The sequence below is a fragment of the Oryza glaberrima genome, chromosome 4 (genome assembly GCF_000147395.1).
Source record: "Oryza glaberrima chromosome 4, OglaRS2, whole genome shotgun sequence".
NCBI classification, from domain to species: Eukaryota; Viridiplantae; Streptophyta; class Magnoliopsida; order Poales; family Poaceae; genus Oryza; species Oryza glaberrima.
This window is the reverse complement of record NC_068329.1, coordinates 22,412,990-22,431,082: the sequence shown is the minus strand read 5'-3', so window position 1 is coordinate 22,431,082 and position 18,093 is coordinate 22,412,990. Positions and strand designations below refer to the sequence as shown.

At 38.4% G+C, this 18,093-nt stretch overlaps 1 protein-coding gene across 3 annotated transcripts; it reads left to right on the top strand.

Annotated features, from left to right (window-relative positions):
- Positions 1-2,198: 2,198 nt before the first annotated feature.
- Positions 2,199-17,779, top strand: LOC127769830 (endoribonuclease Dicer homolog 4). 3 transcript variants are annotated; one of them, XM_052295486.1, is made up of 25 exons: positions 2,199-2,485; positions 3,453-3,630; positions 3,939-4,049; positions 4,387-4,527; positions 4,874-4,949; positions 6,214-6,278; positions 6,378-6,512; positions 6,625-6,753; positions 7,454-7,589; positions 8,575-8,668; positions 8,894-9,086; positions 9,545-9,705; positions 9,811-10,017; positions 10,128-10,393; positions 10,469-10,743; positions 10,821-11,245; positions 11,425-11,525; positions 12,001-12,212; positions 12,313-12,522; positions 12,900-13,358; positions 13,483-13,755; positions 14,218-14,547; positions 14,969-15,305; positions 15,716-15,830; positions 17,357-17,779. In XM_052295486.1, the coding sequence occupies exons 1-25, from the start codon at positions 2,391-2,393 to the stop codon at positions 17,526-17,528; spliced, it is 4,896 nt and encodes a 1,631-aa protein (XP_052151446.1). In that variant the 5' UTR covers positions 2,199-2,390; the 3' UTR covers positions 17,529-17,779. The 3 variants fall into 3 exon arrangements, with proteins under 3 accessions (XP_052151446.1, XP_052151448.1, XP_052151447.1); XM_052295488.1 differs by lacking the exons at positions 2,199-2,485; positions 3,453-3,630; positions 3,939-4,049; positions 4,387-4,527 and adding an exon at positions 4,703-4,743; XM_052295487.1 differs by lacking the exons at positions 2,199-2,485; positions 3,453-3,630; positions 3,939-4,049; positions 4,387-4,527; positions 4,874-4,949 and adding an exon at positions 4,997-5,639.
- The last annotated feature ends 314 nt before the right edge of the window (positions 17,780-18,093 follow it).

The following is an 18,093-nucleotide window of genomic DNA, read 5'->3' as shown; positions in this document are numbered from 1 at the left end:
AACTTTTATAGGCAAATAGTATACAACATTTGTTAGACACTTTTCTTCGAATTCATTCTTGTCTTCTATGCTAATACCTTTTCTCTCCTATCAAGTAGCTTTGCACGAAGGACATGCTTCTAAGCCGACATTATCCTTGTATTACAATATACAGTCAATTGGGTATGCGTGGATTCTCTGTACCCTAGCCTCAGTGGATATGATACATTTTTTTCTTCATAAGTTGTCTTTGGTAGTGTGTTCCCCTAGAAATAGACCAGTCAACAAATCAAGTAGTTCAATAAAACTTCTATTAACCATCCATTGCTTGCCTTACGTTTTACAAGTTTCAACTCATCTGATAATATTGTGTACTATGGTTTACAACCATTATAAATAGAAGTCTCTTGATTTGTAGCCAACCTATGTGTGACTACCACCACCGTTGTCCTCGACCTATGGTGAAAACGAGATATGCTACCTTTTCCTATTCGGTAACCAATCATCTCATTATACCATTACATTTGTTTATTATATAAAACGCACTGGTATATCACGTGGTGCAACCATCTCTTTCTCAGAGTGATATGAAGTTGGTTGTTGCTACTCTTTTTTTTTTTTTGGCAAAATTTGGCTATCCTCTTGTCTGGCTAGCTATCAAAGGAGTATTTTTATAAACCAAATGAAAGACGTATAATTTAGATGAGATTAGATGTAAACCAAACAAGTATTGGAATTTACGGCCCACATACCGACCTATACTCTATCCGGAAAAAAAATCCAATTCTAAGCAATACACATGGACAAGTTCATGTTCAAATTAATTTTTTTTACAGACGGTGTATGTAACATCTGGGAAAACCACGCTGGGTACACGTTGCAGTTCTTACCGCGCTCCCATCCACCGAGCCCAACTGCCCAAGGCACGTCGTGCACACTGATGACGCCCACGCGGGCTCAGATTCCTCGTCGCCACACACGCCACACACCAGCAGTACTACACCGGCTAGAGTCATCTCTCAATACTTCGTCACCTCGTCGTACCCCAAGTCCCAACCCAAACCGCACCACACGCTCCGCTCGCGCACAGTATAGACGAAAACGACCAGACCAAAAGCCCGGAGAGGACAGTCCGTCCCCCTACCGCACGAGTGGGCCCCACCTCTGCAGTGACGCCAGGTGGGTCCCCCTCTCTCTCTCTCCCCGACTCTCCCAACGCTGCCGCCGCTCTCGTGCGCCGGAAACAAACGCCGTCCTGACTCCTGACGCGACTTGACCCGCTCCTCGCTTCGCTTGCCTCATTTAGGGTGTGTTTAGATAATAAAAAATGTGAGGTGAGATTGGGATTGGGAAATGAATGAAGGGTTAGAATTAAGTGGAAGAGGGAGAATGAATGGTTAGGATTTAAAGATGAGTGGGAAATCATTTTCCTTTGCCATTTGCCAAACACTGCCTTAGAGCAAATTTAATTGATTGATAAGAGCAAAGGTTAATAATATAGTCAACTACTAGCTCAAATTTATCTATAACTAATCTAATAGCTAATTTATACAATAGTTGCTTACTATACTATTAGTATATGGTCCCACTGTCATATACATATTGCGTCTTGGAGTCCGTGCTGTAGCTGACTACATATCTGTAGCCCGCTGCTCTTCTCTCTCATCTTTTATCTCATTAAAATATATTTGTAGTTGGCTAATAGTCTGCTATTGTACCTGCTCTAATCTCACTACTAACTCCAAATTATCTATAGACAATGTAATAGCCAATTCATACAATAGTTGCTTACTATACTATTAATACCTGGTCCCACATGTTATACACACATTACGTCTTAGAGTCTGTACTGCAGCTAGCTACAGATCTGTAGCCGGTCCCACCTGTTATACACATTACGTCTTAGACTCCGTGCTGCAGCTGGCTATAGATCTGTAGCCCGCTGCTTTTCTCTCTCATCTTTTATCTTATTAAAATATGTTTATACTCCCTCCGTTTCACAATGTAAGTCATCCAGTATTTCCTATATTTATATTGATGTTAATGAATCTAGATAGATATATATGTCTAGATTTATTAATATTAATATGAATGTGAAAAATGCTAGAATGAATTACATTGTGAAATGGAGGGAGTAGCTAGCTAATAGCCCAGCTATTGTACATGCTATAGCCTGTTATTGTATCTGCTCTTATACGCACGCAACGGCGCACGCTCTTCCTCCTCTTCCCCTCTCCTCCTCGGCCACGGGCCCCCCTCCTCCCTTGCTCTCTCCCTCTCACGCTTTCCGCCGCAGCGGCGGTCGCGGAGCACAGTTACGTCTCGTGTCCAGCGCCCAAGTGTGTGGGGGGTGACTTCGGGAGGGGGAAGGGGAAGCGGGTTGCTTCGGCTCGAAGCTTCCGCCGCCAGCCATGGGCGACGCCGCCGCCGCCGCCCCGGCAGCCGCGGCGGCGGGGCCGAGCAGCACGCGGGGGGAGCCGAAGGATCCGAGGACGATCGCGCGCAAGTGAGTACCGCCCGTCCTCCTCCTCCTACTACTACCGCGTCCGCGTCTTCCTCGTTAGTTTTTTTTTTTGGTTATTTTGTGGGGGATTTTTGATGCGTCGTGGATGGTGGTGGGTGGGACGAAGTGAAATCGCTGCTGTTTGTTCCCTCGAAACGACGATACCTTCGCGTTTCGTGATTGATTCGTGGTTTTTGTTACTCGGGAGTATTGGGAGGTTTTAGGTGGGTTTTATGGAGCGTTTTTTTTTTTTTTTTGTGTGGAGCATTTTCATGCTCTATTCTCTGCTGTCTGGTAGACCGATCTGATTCAAGCATAGGTCAGCGGATCAATCTTAAGGAGACAGTGAGTCCGTAAAATGTTTTTCTATTAGTTAATTTTAAGGTTTTACTACTCGTAATTTGCAAAGCAATCCCCGTTTTTATTGCCTACGATTCGATACTGTCAGATGCTTTCTCAGGGGAAGCGGTTGCATATCTGCTAATAATTGGTACTACTCTTCACATATTGATGGCTGTTGATGCGCATTCAAAGCCTGTGTTTATGTAGACTGCGCCGTTACTCGGTGGCAATGCAGTGTGCCAGATAATCTGTAGTAGTAATATCATCTCCATGCATAAATGAACTACATTCCCTTTATTATACCAGATTGTGTCATTTGCCTCGTTTCTGCAATGGAAGCGGGAGAGATCTGCCTCTCTTTGTCAAAAAAAAAAAAAGAGAAGAGAAAAGATTCTGTGGCATTTGCACCCATTTTAGCTCCCTTGCACCCATACTCTGGCAGGACACGGCACCCTTTCATCGAGTTCAGAATGGTGCAGCACCTGGCGAACTATCTTGTTTTGTTGCATTTCTTTAGCTTTTTTAATCCATTCCTCCGCTTTGTTCAACTATGTGTAATTTATGTTTTTTTTGTGAGGGCGTAATTTATAGAATAGCATTGAAGATTGTTTTAATTTTGTGTATTTAGGTATCAATTGGATCTCTGCAAGAGGGCTGTGGAGGAGAACATCATAGTGTACCTTGGGACAGGATGCGGTAAGACGCACATTGCCGTGCTGCTGATTTATGAGCTTGGTCATCTCATCCGCAAGCCAAGCCGCGAGGTCTGCATCTTCCTTGCCCCAACCATCCCCCTTGTACGCCAGGTAGATATCCTCCTTTCCTGGTCCGCACTGTAGGTTTACATCAACTTGCAGCTGCTCCCAATCATTTGTTACCATTAAGTTTCCAATTTGCAATATGTCAGGGTAACCGATTTGAATTGGGAACATGGGTTCTTAATTTCTCACTAGAAGTGTGCATCTCAATTTGCTTATGAATGGTTATAGCTCCACCTTTCAGAATCAAATAAAACTTTACATGGTTAATCAGTGTATTATCAAAAAAGAAAAACCATGGTTAGTCTGTGCTCTTGCTCACTAAAAAAGTAAGTATTCTTTATTATATTATACAGCAAGCTGTGGTGATCGCAAGTTCCACCGATTTCAAAGTTCAATGTTATTATGGGAATGGTAAAAACTCGAGAGATCATCAGGAATGGGAGAACGACATGAGGGAGTTTGAGGTACACTTTGCAGTACATTACCTCTGCAGACCAGTCAAATTATTATTCCAGCATGAAAAGTATTTGTAAACGAAAGAGAAGCTTTGTAGATAACTAGTTGACTTATCATAAACTAATTTAAGATGCACACGATGGAGAAGAATCTTCAGCTAAAAGGTCCTGCTTAATCCTGCCTAATTTATTCTGAAACTAGAGGTCTGACTCCGAGAACATGTAGACAGCACATATATCATTATTGTATTCATTTTTTTCAAATATAATCCATTTGAATTCATCTTTTCTTCTACTCTGTACATTAGTTCTTTGCGTAACTTTTGTACTTCCTCTGCCACGTCAGGTCCTTGTAATGACTCCCCAAATATTATTGCAAAGTTTGCGTCATTGCTTCATCAAGATGAACTCAATTGCACTTCTGATACTTGACGAGTGCCATCATGCACAAGCGCAAAAACGGCATCCATATGCGCAAATTATGAAGGCAAGTTCATGATTTTCTTGCTTTATTACAACTTTTGAATTCTTGGTAATCTACATCTATTGGAATACTTAGTTGTTTAGTTTTTAACCCATTAAACCTCATGCTGCAGTACATCATTGATACTCTTTTCATTTAAATTGTTTCTTATAAACTATATCCACATGGTAGGAGTAGGCTTTTGGGTCCAGTTGCTTGTTGCTCCTGTTGTATCAATAGGTGAGCAAATTGTTCATACATAAGTAAACCTATAGGATTGTAGGACAGCTTCTTATATTAAATAGTACCTGTAGTTAATTCAATGAACTGCAATTTTTCTGGATTAAAAATATTTATGACAATGTTTCAGGAATTCTATAATAGTAACAGTGTTGAGAAATTCCCTCGGGTTTTTGGCATGACTGCTTCACCAATTATTGGGAAAGGTAATGATTCTTTCTACCAGTACTGCATACCACTTTTCTTCTGTAATGCATTTTGTACAGTCAATATGCTCCTGACGTATATTATCTTCTTTATTTATCTAAGAGTTAGGACATAACCTTGCCTCATTACATACAATCAATTCTTGGATACTATTCTATTTCTTGGTATGCTTTTAAATTTACAACACAGGGTAAATGCCACTAAATTTTTTGGGATCATTTTAAGAAATCCTTAAATCTTTATGTTGTCAGTGGTTGAAAAAAAATATGATCCATTGGAAGAGAAACACCAAAGGTTTTCTGAAACTCATAATTGAACAAGAAATTGGGATCAAAGAGTAGTTATCATTATATCAACTCCTAGTTCTAAAAACCGAACGGAAATGTGCTCAAATATAAAATGTCTCTGCTCCACTACAGTTGGTCAGAAATTGCACTTGAAGCCTCATAGTACCAAAGCAAAGAGGAAAATTGGACCAAAAACACATAAAATAAATTCTTGACGCACTGAAGTTTTGCTTTACGCATTGAAATTCTGCATATATTGAGTATTCAACTCATGTGCATGTCATGTTTGCGTGGGTGCTTCTGTAACCATCTTCACCATCCCAGGTGTCATGCCTTCACACAGCTTTACAGAAAAAGGAGGAAGGTCTCCTTGTCAGCCTCTAATATTTTTTCTTCCAAAAGGTCAAAGCTGGATGAGTTATGAACAAATGTTTGTGATTTACACCATTAGTACATTATAAGTTAAAACATGATTACCTGAGATATCTTTTGAAATTTAATGCTAAAATGTTATGGTCAGGGCTCAAAAAAATGTTTGCTGGAGTAACTTATGTAACACTTTGAAATATTAGCTGCGCGTTGGTTTATAAGCCTCAGCCAGCATTTGAATTCTAGAAGTTCCTTGACCCTCCTGATGCTGGAGTGTAGAGCTTTCTGTTGTTCTGTGGCTACCTAGTGCTAAATGTGTGGTCGCCTGCCTGCGGTTGTAATTGTAGCATATGTACCTTCAACAACCCTGTTGTTGAGCACCTTTGAGTTTTCTTCTGCTCCAATCTTAATAAATTAGGCTGGCCCGTTGAATTCCTTTTAGAACTTAATTTTAGAGTTAATTTTGGGGTTTTTCTCTTTTTCAGCCTTGCCTTTTGGACCGCTAAGAATAGAAGTAGTCTTACCCTAAAATTATTTTTGGTTGCTTCGATTATCTTTTATATTAAGCATGTCTGGTCGATTAATGTACATATGTTTTATATGGCAGGTGGGTCTAATAAACTTAACTACACGAAATGTATCAACAGTCTTGAGGAATTACTTCATGCAAAGGTACATATTGCTGGTGCTCATGGCAAGATTTCTAGGGATTGGGGGAAATTACTCAGTGATATTCTTCTCTGTAAAACTTTTCACTCTCATGTTGGATAGGTTTGTTCAGTTGATAATGAAGAACTTGAAAGTGTGGTTGCATCTCCTGATATGGAGGTGTACTTTTATGGCCCAGTTAATCACTCTAACCTTACCACAATATGCATCAAAGAGCTTGATAGCTTAAAGCTTCAGGTAAAGTTTTGTTCCACCATTATGCTGAAATTGTCATTACTCCAATTGACAAAACCTTATGTGTTCTGTTTCCTTTTTTCCCTTCTCATTATTTTTATTGGGCTTAATACAGAGTGAGCGCATGCTAAGAGCGAGCCTATGCGATTTCAAGGATTCTCAGAAGAAACTGAAGTCCTTATGGAGGTTGCATGAAAATATTATTTTCTGTTTGCAAGAACTTGGTTCTTTCGGAGCTCTGCAAGTGAGTTTAATCTATGTGGGAGCAACTTACATGTTTACTTAGCTCGATGCTCAATGTTTGTTTGTTTTTGAGGATATTTCTTTCCTGGATCTTGCTCTCATTTTGCCTAAATAAGCTGTAGTGCTTTTTTGCACCTGGCAACATGTTGATATGAAACCACTAGACAATTTTGCGTCAACACACCCCTGTATAACCCGAATCACTCAATTTCTTGCAAAGTTGCAAACTATGGCTGCAGCAGCAAAAACATGTGTTTAATGATAAAGTGGAAGTGGCTCCCCACTATTTCATCATGTACGATTTTGGTTGGCATCACATGTCCTGTTGAAATGTGATGATTAACTTAATTTAGGAGAAAAGTTAGGATCATTGACCCACTATGAATATCTCTATGTGTGTCTATCTGTGTCTGTGTTGCATGTGCTTGTGAAAAAAGATTTCCTTTCCTTATTTTCTGTCAGTGTCATTATGCTGATTAGGTTACCAAGCCTTCAAATTGCTGGGCATTTTTTGTAGGCTAAGTGTACATTGATGAAAGGTCATTCTGGATATTTCTTCGTAGATAATATTTGTTCTCGTTCATGTGATTCTTGAATTTAGTATCCTATTCTGTTTCGCCCCTTTTAAACAAACAGATGTCGCATGTCAGTTAAGGTAGGCTGCACATCAGTTATCCCTTATTTGTTTCATTGTAGCACAGGCTGCGAGGACCTTCTTGTCCTTTGATGGCGATAAGCTAGATAGAAGGGAGGTCGATCTTAACGGCAGTACTTCCAGCTTCGCACATCACTACCTGAACGGAGCAACTTCTATTCTTAGTCGCAACAAAACAGATGGTGAGCGCTTTCTCAAGTTGGGTTTGTTATTCTTTGATGCTTGTCTGTGAACCTATGTTGGGTCCAATATCTCCCATCTTCCTAGTTCAAGTTTGATATGATCTTTGGCTGGGTAGGGCACTCGCCCTTTTCTAGCTAATGGCAGGGCTTCTCCCTGATGTGGTAGAGACTGGGTTTAGTTCAACTCTTGATCTCTTTGCTTAACGTTAATTGGGTTACATAACATGGATGCTGCTACAGTGCCTCATGTAATGTTTCCGTCTCTGGATCTAGATTGGTCCATCAGGTTGCCTACTGTTCTTAGCGAGTTTAGGTCGCTCATTCTTTTGCGAGGAGTCAGCATGTGATTGTCTTGTGGTTGTTGCTGGCTGTTTCAGCTGGGCAGGGGTTGTAACCTAACATTCTTTCCCTTAATGCAATGATATGCAAATATTTAGTTTGTTCCCTGGAAAAAAAAATTCTATCAACAGTAACGTTACCCTTTAAGAATATAATCTAAACTTCCCTAACAAACCATATCTCTAACTTCCTAACTGTACCCATAAACTTCTTAATTGACACTTAGGTACCAAACTACTATTTAATATCATATGGAAATAGATAGTACTAATCTATTTATCTCCAAGGGAACTAATTGTCATGGTGCTACAGTCAGCATGACATCGCTCATTCTATTGTAAGAGTGCCTACACCAGGCCTTGGACGCATAGAATCTATCGTTGGAGATAGCACCTGACACTGTGGTTGGGGGTTGAAAATCAGAGTGAGAGTTGTATGGAAAAAGTGCGAAATTTCATCTGAAAAAAACCAGAATTGGCAGGGTCTGCTTTTAGGGCTGCTCAATTTTTTAAACAACATTCAGTATTGGAATTGTAAGGATATGGTCTTTTTTGTTTCTTCAGAGGACTTGTGATGAAATAATTGTCAGCTGATATACATTTGTTTTTATAAAAAATGATTGAATCTGACAAGAAGTGCTTCTTAGGTTCCCACGCTGGTTCATTTGACCTTGAGAAGCTTGAAGAACCTTTCTTCTCAAATAAATTTTCTGTTCTTATCAATGTTCTTTCGAGATACGGGTAAGTGTAATTATGTTTGGTATCATATCTTTCTTGAACATACCTTCTCCTACCAATGCCATTATTTTTTAGGTTTTCCATTGATTTAGCTGTTTCCACTTGAAAGTGTTAGGGAGAACCAAACAGTTTGTTCATCTCAATTTTAGCTTATAGCTTCCAGAAACTTTTGGTCTGTGTCTTTTCTGATCATGCTGGTTCTTCTGCGTTGACCACTTCCGTAAACAGGTTGCAGGAAAACATGAAATGCATTGTTTTTGTGAAAAGAATAACTGTTGCAAGAGCAATATCAAACATTCTCCAAAACTTGAAGTGTCTTGAATTTTGGAAATGTGAGTTTCTTGTGGGCTGCCACTCAGGATCAAAGAACATGTCAAGGAATAAGATGGATGCTATTGTTCAAAGGTTTTCTTCTGGTGAGGTATAATTAAATATCCATTCCTTTCTTGATATTTCCTCTTTTTTTGTTTTCTTTTTACAATTTCTTCGAACACTTCTTTGGCTATGTATTTTGAATATGTGACAGCCTGCATTAATTCATTTTTTTTCTTACTGAGTTTAAGTTATCATCCTTATTGTCGCAAAGCAAAAGGGATGGATTATTGACTTTCATAGCATAGTTAGTTTACTAATAATTACATAAGGTTGTTTTGGTCGTTGATTTTATTCAAGCAGGCCTAAGGTCGTTGATTTCATAGCATAGTTAGTGTACAAATAATCCTTCATTTGAATGTGTGGGCCTAAGGTCTTTAGTTCTGCATTTTATATTTCATATGTTTAAGAAATATACTGGTAAAGTAATTGTGGTGACCACTTGAATCTAAATTATGCTGTTCATATATTGTATTTCTTGCATCAAAATTCGTCTGATGTTTGCAGGTGAATCTTTTGGTTGCTACAAGCGTAGGTGAAGAGGGACTTGATATTCAGACGTGTTGTCTTGTTGTGCGATTTGATCTTCCAGAAACTGTTGCTAGTTTTATCCAATCAAGGGGGCGTGCCCGGATGACTAAATCTAAATACGTTGTTCTCCTAGAGAGGTGATTTTTTTCCCCTACGTATAAGTGTTATTCATATTGTAAGACTCAACTGTATTTTAGTCCTTAATTATGGTCCAAGACCTAACTCATTTTGATACATGCCAGAGAAAATCAGTCTCATGAAAAGTTGCTTAATGGTTATATTGCTGGTGAAAGCATTATGAATGAAGAGATAGACTCAAGAACTTCAAATGATATGTTTGATTGCCTCGAGGAGAACATTTATCGAGTGGATAACACCGGTGCTTCCATTAGCACTGCTTGTAGTGTATCTCTACTACATCGCTACTGCGACAACCTTCCTAGGGATATGTATGTCAAGATTTTTTTTTTTTTTTGCTCTTCAGTCTGTCACCAACTCGCCATGACAATGATTTATTGATTAGTTCTTTGCGATGCTAATATAACTCCTTTTTATGAAGGTTTTTTACTCCTTCCCCAGTGTTCTTCTACATTGATGGCATCGAGGGAATAATCTGCAGACTAATTCTTCCACCAAATGCTGCTTTCCGTCAAGCAGATGGTCAACCATGTCTGTCAAAAGATGAAGCTAAGAGAGATGCATGCTTAAAGGCATGCGTAAAACTTCATAAATTGGGTGCTTTGACAGATTTTCTTCTGCCGGGTCCAGGTTCAAGAAAGAATAAAGTATCAGTAACAAATAATTCATCAAACAACAAAGTTGAAGGTATTTTCACTTGTTCATACAGTACCATAAGCGCATAATGCTGGCTCTGGCTTAACTCTTGTTTCCTTGTTTCAGATGATAGTCTAAGAGAAGAGCTTCATGAGATGTTAATTCCTGCAGTTCTCAAACCTTCGGGATTAAAGTTGGATTCTTTATTGAACTTGCATTTCTACTATGTTAAATTTATTCCCATACCAGAAGATAGGCGATATCAGATGTTTGGTCTCTTTGTGATCAATCCCCTTCCTGTGGAAGCTGAAACATTGCAAGTTGATTTGCATCTTGCTCGTGGCAGGATTGTGAAAGCAGGAATTAAGCATTTGGGGAAAATAGCATTTGAGAAAGAGAAGGCATCATCCTGCTCATCTGTTCAATTGATAACACATGATTGTTTGTTGGATATTATTTAATATTCTTTTATTTTCAGATGATGCTTGCACACAAGTTTCAAGAGATGTGTCTGAAGATTCTCCTGGACAGATCTGAGTTTACTTCACCCCATGTTAAATTGGGCAATGATGTTACATTAGAAATCAATTCAACATTTTACCTTCTGCTTCCCATCAAGCAAAAGTGTTATGGTGATAGATTTATGATTGACTGGCCAGCAGTTGAGCGCTGTTTATCATCACCGATTTTTAAAGACCCTATAGATGTGTCTGTGCATGCCTCATATTCATCAAATGAGTCTCTGAGACTTCTTGATGGAATCTTCAGTAAAACCGATGTAGTTGGCAGTGTAGTCTTTAGTCCCCACAACAATATCTTTTTCTTTGTTGATGGCATTCTGGACGAAATAAATGCTTGGAGCGAGCACAGTGGTGCAACTTATGCAGAACACTTCAAGGAAAGGTAATAAGTCAATTATTATCCGTGCTCACCTTCCTGGTTTACATGTTTTTTTAATGGGATTTTACTAAATAAAGTACAACATTGCAATACCTCTATTGAGCATTCTTTAAGGTAGATATAGCAACACAATCAAGTTTAAGAGCTTTATACATGTCCTGATGAACTTATGCATTAATTAGGTTTCGTATTGAGCTATCACATCCTGAACAGCCACTTTTGAAGGCTAAACAGATCTTCAACCTGCGAAATTTGCTTCATAATCGGTTACCGGAGACCACAGGTTATTCCGTTGTCCCACCGTAACAAGACACCTCATTCATTACTTCTGATTATTATGACATGATAAAAAATGTAATCAGTATATCATTATGCTACCAAGAATGTTTTGTCATCCATTAGACCACAGCTCAGAAAGAGCATAATAAATTTTATATAACTACATATATGTCGCGGAGAAGTTGCTTTGTAAACTTCTATTATTTATTGTTTCAAAATTCTTGAACTTCTTGTGGATTGCTTTAGAGTTTGGAAACTGCTTGGGAATCAGTTGGATCTGTTATTTTTCCTATTTCCTTCTCCGGCTTTTGTATACTGGGATTACTATAGTAGACTAGTAGTACATTTATAATCTTGGGACCCAATGCATTACTGAATCCTATTTTGAATATCTTACTCTGCTGTGAATCTTTGCATGGTTCTGATCCAGGTATAGCACTTCTAATGTTGTTACATCTTTTGTTATTATTATTTTTAAGAATCGGAGGGCCGTGAATTACTAGAGCACTTCGTGGAGTTACCTCCAGAATTATGCTCTTTGAAGGTCATTGGGTTTTCAAAAGATATGGGCAGTTCCCTGTCCTTGTTACCTTCTTTAATGTATCGTTTGGAGAATTTGCTGGTGGCTATTGAGTTGAAGGATGTGATGTTATCTTCTTTTCCAGAGGCATCTCAAATTAGTGCTTCTGGTGTAAGTTGCACCATCTTTTGTACCTTTGATCCTGAACATCTAGTTTGAATTTGCTTATCCATGCCGAAAATAGTTGTGATCTTAGACGGGTTCATTTCAGATACTTGAAGCGCTTACTACTGAGAAATGTTTGGAGAGGATATCTTTGGAGCGATTTGAAGTCCTAGGCGATGCTTTCTTGAAGTACGTGGTTGGACGTCACAAGTTTATTACATATGAAGGACTTGATGAAGGGCAATTGACCAGGAGACGTTCTGATGTAGTGAACAATTCACATTTATATGAGTTATCGATCAGAAAAAAATTGCAGGTTAGTTAACCTTGAACCCATTTTTTTATTGCTAAGTTGTGTGATCTACAATTCTACCAGAATCATCATATTCTGCACTATCTGGCTCTTTCATTATGATCTACTACCTCGGTACCAAAATATAAGCATTTCTGGCTCTGAATCTAGTGTCCAGATTCAGAGCTAGACATGCTTATATTTTGGGGCGGAGGTAGTAGCAATATTGACAAACATTTTGTGACACTTGTGATCTATTAATTTTGTCTGCTTATTTATACAACGGTTCCCTTTCCGTTTATTTTTAGATGGATTCCTTTTATCGCTGTAGAAGATACAACTTTCCTGTCAAGTATTTATTGCAAAATTCTTAATCAGCAATGCTTTCTCGTGAAATTTAGGTATACATACGGGATCAACAGTTTGAACCGACTCAGTTCTTTGCTCCAGGAAGGCCTTGTAAAGTTGTTTGCAATACTGACGTGGAAGTGAGACTACACCAGATGGATATTCATCCAGATAACAGAGAAAACTGTAACCTGAGATGTACAAGGTCACATCATTGGCTGCATAGGAAAGTGATTGCAGATGTTGTCGAATCGCTTATTGGAGCATTTCTTGTTGAGGGTGGATTCAAAGCTGCATTTGCTTTCCTGCATTGGATTGGAATAGACGTTGATTTTAATAATTCAGCTCTCTATAGGGTATTAGATTCAAGCTCCATCAATTTATCTCTTATGGACTACACTGACATTGCCGGGCTTGAAGAATTGATAGGTTACAAGTTCAAACATAAGGGTCTACTTCTCCAAGCATTCGTACACCCTTCATTTAGTCAACATTCTGGAGGCTGCTACCAGGTCAGAGTTGCCCCTCTCTCTCTCTCTCTCTCTCTCTCTCTCTCTCTCTCTCTCTCTCTGATTGCACAGGTGCTGTGATTCTTGATAGTTGCTCACCTGCTATGTTCTTTTCATTTCTGGTCAGAGACTGGAGTTTCTTGGAGACGCTGTTTTGGAGTATGTGATAACTTCGTACCTCTACTCTACTTATCCGGATATAAAACCTGGTCAAATAACAGATCTAAGATCGTTAGCTGTTGGTAATGATTCGCTTGCTTATGCGGCGGTTGAGAAATCTATCCATAAGCATCTTATAAAGGATTCAAACCATCTCACGTCAGCAATAAGTAAATTTGAGATGTATGTGAAGCTCTCCAATTCAGAGAAAGACTTGCTTGAAGAACCAGCATGTCCCAAGGTATTGATGTTATTGCAGAGATTTTTTTCCATCTGCACCTTTGTAGTAACCCTTTTTTAGCCGAGAGGAAGAAAGACCATGGTCTTGTGGTTGCTCCCTCTGTCCCACAAAACTCAACCTAGTACTTGATGTTGACGCATCATAGTACTACAAATCTGGACATGTCTCTGTCTAGATTCCTAGTACTAGGATGTGTCAATATCCAATACTAGGTTGGCTTTTTATGGGACGGAAGGAGTATTCCTCAAGGATACTGTTTAATATTCAATATGATAGGGGAGATTTATAAGTTCTACAAAATGAGCAAAAGTGTTATCAATAATTGCAAGTGTATTAGAAAATTATTAATCATAGCTCATTACCATGATTGTGATCTTTTCTGTGAGCAATTAGTTATATGTAATTGATTGATTGATTTTTTTTTATGGCAAAAGCTTATAAGTTTTATCTACAACAATACAGGCTCTTGGTGATATTGTTGAATCTTGTATTGGCGCAGTGCTTTTAGATTCAGGCTTCAACCTGAACTATGTTTGGAAGGTAATGCTTATGCTTCTAAAGCCAGTATTGACCTTTGCCAACATGCACACTAATCCGATGAGAGAACTTCGAGAGCTTTGTCAGTGTCATGGATTTGAGTTAGGCCTTCCGAAACCTATGAAAGCTGATGGAGAGTACCATGTCAAAGTAGAAGTTAACATAAAGAGCAAAATTATCATTTGTACTGCAGCAAATCGGAATTCAAAAGCCGCTAGAAAGTTTGCTGCACAAGAAACACTTTCTAAACTGAAGGTACAATTTTGTTCCCTTAGCATTTTCTTCTGCAATTACCATGCAACACGAATGCTTTGCTTTCAGTTAGCTGCACGAAGCACTCTCTGTAGTCTATACAAAAGATATATTTTTTGTGATTTTTCCATTTGCTTTACTTTTTTGCGGGAACACTATTTATTTTATTATTAGAATGTGAGTATCAGAACCTCAGCCATTACAACGATCTATTTTATTTTGCTTAATTGTTGACATGAATGTGAAAGATCATTGATTTAATAGATTGGAAAGAAACTATTCATTGTGTTCATTGCTTTCCAGTCCAACTTGCCGAATTTACACAATATCTCTTTGTTGTTTGTGTTAATCTGTCCATTCAAATACCCTGTTTCTTAAAATGCATGCCACAACCAGCTTACTGGTCCTTTTGTAAATTATGCAGAATTACGGTTATAAGCACAGAAACAAGTCCCTTGAGGAGATTTTGATTGTTGCCAGGAAGAGGGAATCAGAACTGATAGGATATAATGAAGATCCAATCGATGTTGAGGCTGACATATCTGTAAAAATGAAGAGTCCACATATACATGAAGAGAACATACCTTTTCAAAATACAGAAACATCTTTCACTAGGAGTTCTAAATTCCACAATCAAATTATAGCAGGGTCTGGCAAACATGATGTCAATAATGGAAGGAACAATCAACCCAAGTTGGCAACACAGAGTGGTCGTCTGCCTAGTGAAGCAACAGAGAAAAGCAATAAAAAGGTGTATCATGGTATGCTAAAATTTCTTACTTTAAAGTGCTACCATTAGAAAATTTGAAACCTGGTGGAAGTCTAAACAGTTACCTACATATTCAGATTTACAGTTACAATATTGTGGTGTAGCTCAAACTAAGCAATTACATATTCCATTCAACTTTGTAGTGTACATTTGACTTAATTTTGTTGCGTGTACGCGAAAAATAACTTAATTTTGTTCTGTTGGGCACAACCGCACAAGTGGACACATAATATATGTTATCTCTTTTTAACTTTATGTGCTAAAATGTACGAGATTGGCAACCGTGTCGTTGTACTAACATCATTTTAAACTATGTGTTTACCAAATACTGGGTTCACACTTCACAGTTTTGATTGTTTAATTTTAGAGGAAATGCCTTAACACTGTCAATCATCTTGGTAGGTGACATGGTACACAAAACAGCAAGATCATTCCTTTTTGAACTATGTGCTGCAAATTATTGGAAACCTCCTGAATTCAAGTTGTGTAAAGAGGAAGGACCAAGCCACCTTCGGAAGTAAGTTCATCTTCTTACTGAGAGCACCCGCAATAGTAAAGTAATGTGCTATCTATAAAACATGTACATCTCAGCAATAGGCTAGATTAATAGTAAACCACTTCAATGGTATGTCTATATGGGTATCTATAACTCTTTAATCTATTGTCTTGTTTTTCTCTATAGACTATTTCTAGGTTAGTAGATAGCTTTGCTCTCTCTCTTCATTTAATCTCTTCCAAGTAGGAAAATATGCTGACATGGATGTCTTGTAGGGGAGCGTATCCTATGCACACAGGCACTCGCGTGTACACACCGTGTACACCAACTAAAAATTATCACAAAAAATTCTAGGAAAATTCATACATGTACTTTCAATAGTATTACATCTACGTGCAAAGTCGCATCTTCAAATTCATTCTACATAGAGTAACAAAAAAGATAAAATTCTAACAAAATTGTAACCTTAAAACTGTTAGATTTTTTGTTTTTTTTGTTACGGCTAAAATATAATGAATTTGACGTTAAGATTTTAACCCTAGGTGTAATACAACTGAAAGTATGTGTATGATTTTTTCTAGATTTTTTTGTGATATTTTTTAGTTGGTGTGCACGTGTGTACACGTGAGGGCCTGTGTGCATAGGATATGTTGCCGTCTTGTAGAGAGCCTATAGATAACCATTGTGGGTGCCCTGAATATGTCTGCTAAGAGCAGGTACAATAGCAGGCTATTAGCCAGCTATAAACATATTTTAATGAGATAAAAGATGAGAGAGAAGAGCAGCAGGCTACAGATCTGTAGCCAGCTACAGCACGGACTCTAAGACGCAATGTGTATATAATAGGTGGGACCATATATTAGTAGTATAGTAAGCAACTATTGTATGAATTGGCTATTAGATTGACTATAGATAAATTGGAGCTAATAGTGGGCTATACTATTAAACTTGCTCTAAGGGTGAAATAATAACCTTTACGTGTTACGATGAAACTTACGTCCTACCTGTACTGTTTCCTTTCCTTTGTGCAGTAATATATACATGGCCTACCCAGAGTAGTAGATGCTCATATTTAAGTTCTTTATAGTCTATCCAGAACACAAATTAGCTTGTACATTTTATGATCAGAATTTCGATGATGCACCTTGGCTTTTAGGTTAAACATGGTGTTCTAAAATGTGGATTATACATAATGCCATTCTCATACTAAAGCTTGGTATAAGCTGGAGCAGCAATCGTTTAACTGACAAGCAGAACTATTAAGCACGATTCTGTCATATAATAATTTCTATGCCTAGGGAACTAGATGACACATGGCTTATACATTTTTTAGTAATATTGTACTTCCTCCGTTTCACAATGTAAGTCATTCTAGCTTCATGTTAATGAATCTAGATAAATATATATGTCTAGATTTATTAACATCAATATGAATGTGGGAAATGCTAGAATGACTTACATTGTGAAACGGAGGGAGTACACAACTATCTCTGTTGCCACTTGCATATGTACACATGCTTGCTAACTTCCCTGGAGGAATGATACAGGTTCACTTACAAGGTGGTTGTTGAGATCAAGGGTGCTTCGGCGACCCTTTTGGAGTGTCATAGCGATGGTAAGCTTCAGAAGAAGGCTGCACAAGAGCATGCGGCACAAGGGGCGCTCTGGTGTCTCAAGCAACTTGGGCACCTACCAAAAGAAGAGGACGTTCGTGTATAGCAACATTGTCATGTTTTGGGGGTCACAGTGCGAAAGTACAGTGATATTTGTTTGTCCAGAGATAAACGTGCCTTTCTCTCTTTTGCTCTGATGTCCAACCTCCCTTATTAAGGGACGTGTATAAATTTTCACTTCTCCAGTGCCCTTTGAATGGCTAGAGTTGTATAGCTAGTCCATTATTTTCCATGAGACGTATATTGGTATATAGTTTTATTCTTCAATAGACGCATATAGTATTCTTTCAAGTTCCATTTGAAAACTTGGGGATTTTCGGTCGTAGGTTCACGAGTTTGGGAAAACTTGGGAATTTCATTCTAGTTTATCCCAATCTTCCCAAACTTGCTGAATTGAATTGCTGGAAAATTTTGCTTTATCCCGAAACTCCTTTTCCTGAGTTAATCCGAAGCTAATTGCTTCATTTACTGATAATTTACATCAAGACATAGGCATATATGGCATCTAAACGGAATGATGGGAACATAATGGCTAAGTTTCTGCTCTGATACCACAATGTTGTCTCTAATTATATAAATTGAATCTTAGCCTAACATGATCACTTCTTGCT

Bases quoted from the DNA above. Each gene is read 5' to 3' on its own strand.
- LOC127769830 (XM_052295486.1), top strand. From the start codon at position 2,391: ATGGGCGACGCCGCCGCCGCCGCCCCGGCAGCCGCGGCGGCGGGGCCG. The intron at 6,513-6,624 runs GTAAAGTTTTGT...GGCTTAATACAG, and splicing joins TTGATAGCTTAAAGCTTCAG to AGTGAGCGCATGCTAAGAGC. The intron at 15,831-17,356 runs GTAAGTTCATCT...GGAATGATACAG, and splicing joins GGACCAAGCCACCTTCGGAA to GTTCACTTACAAGGTGGTTG.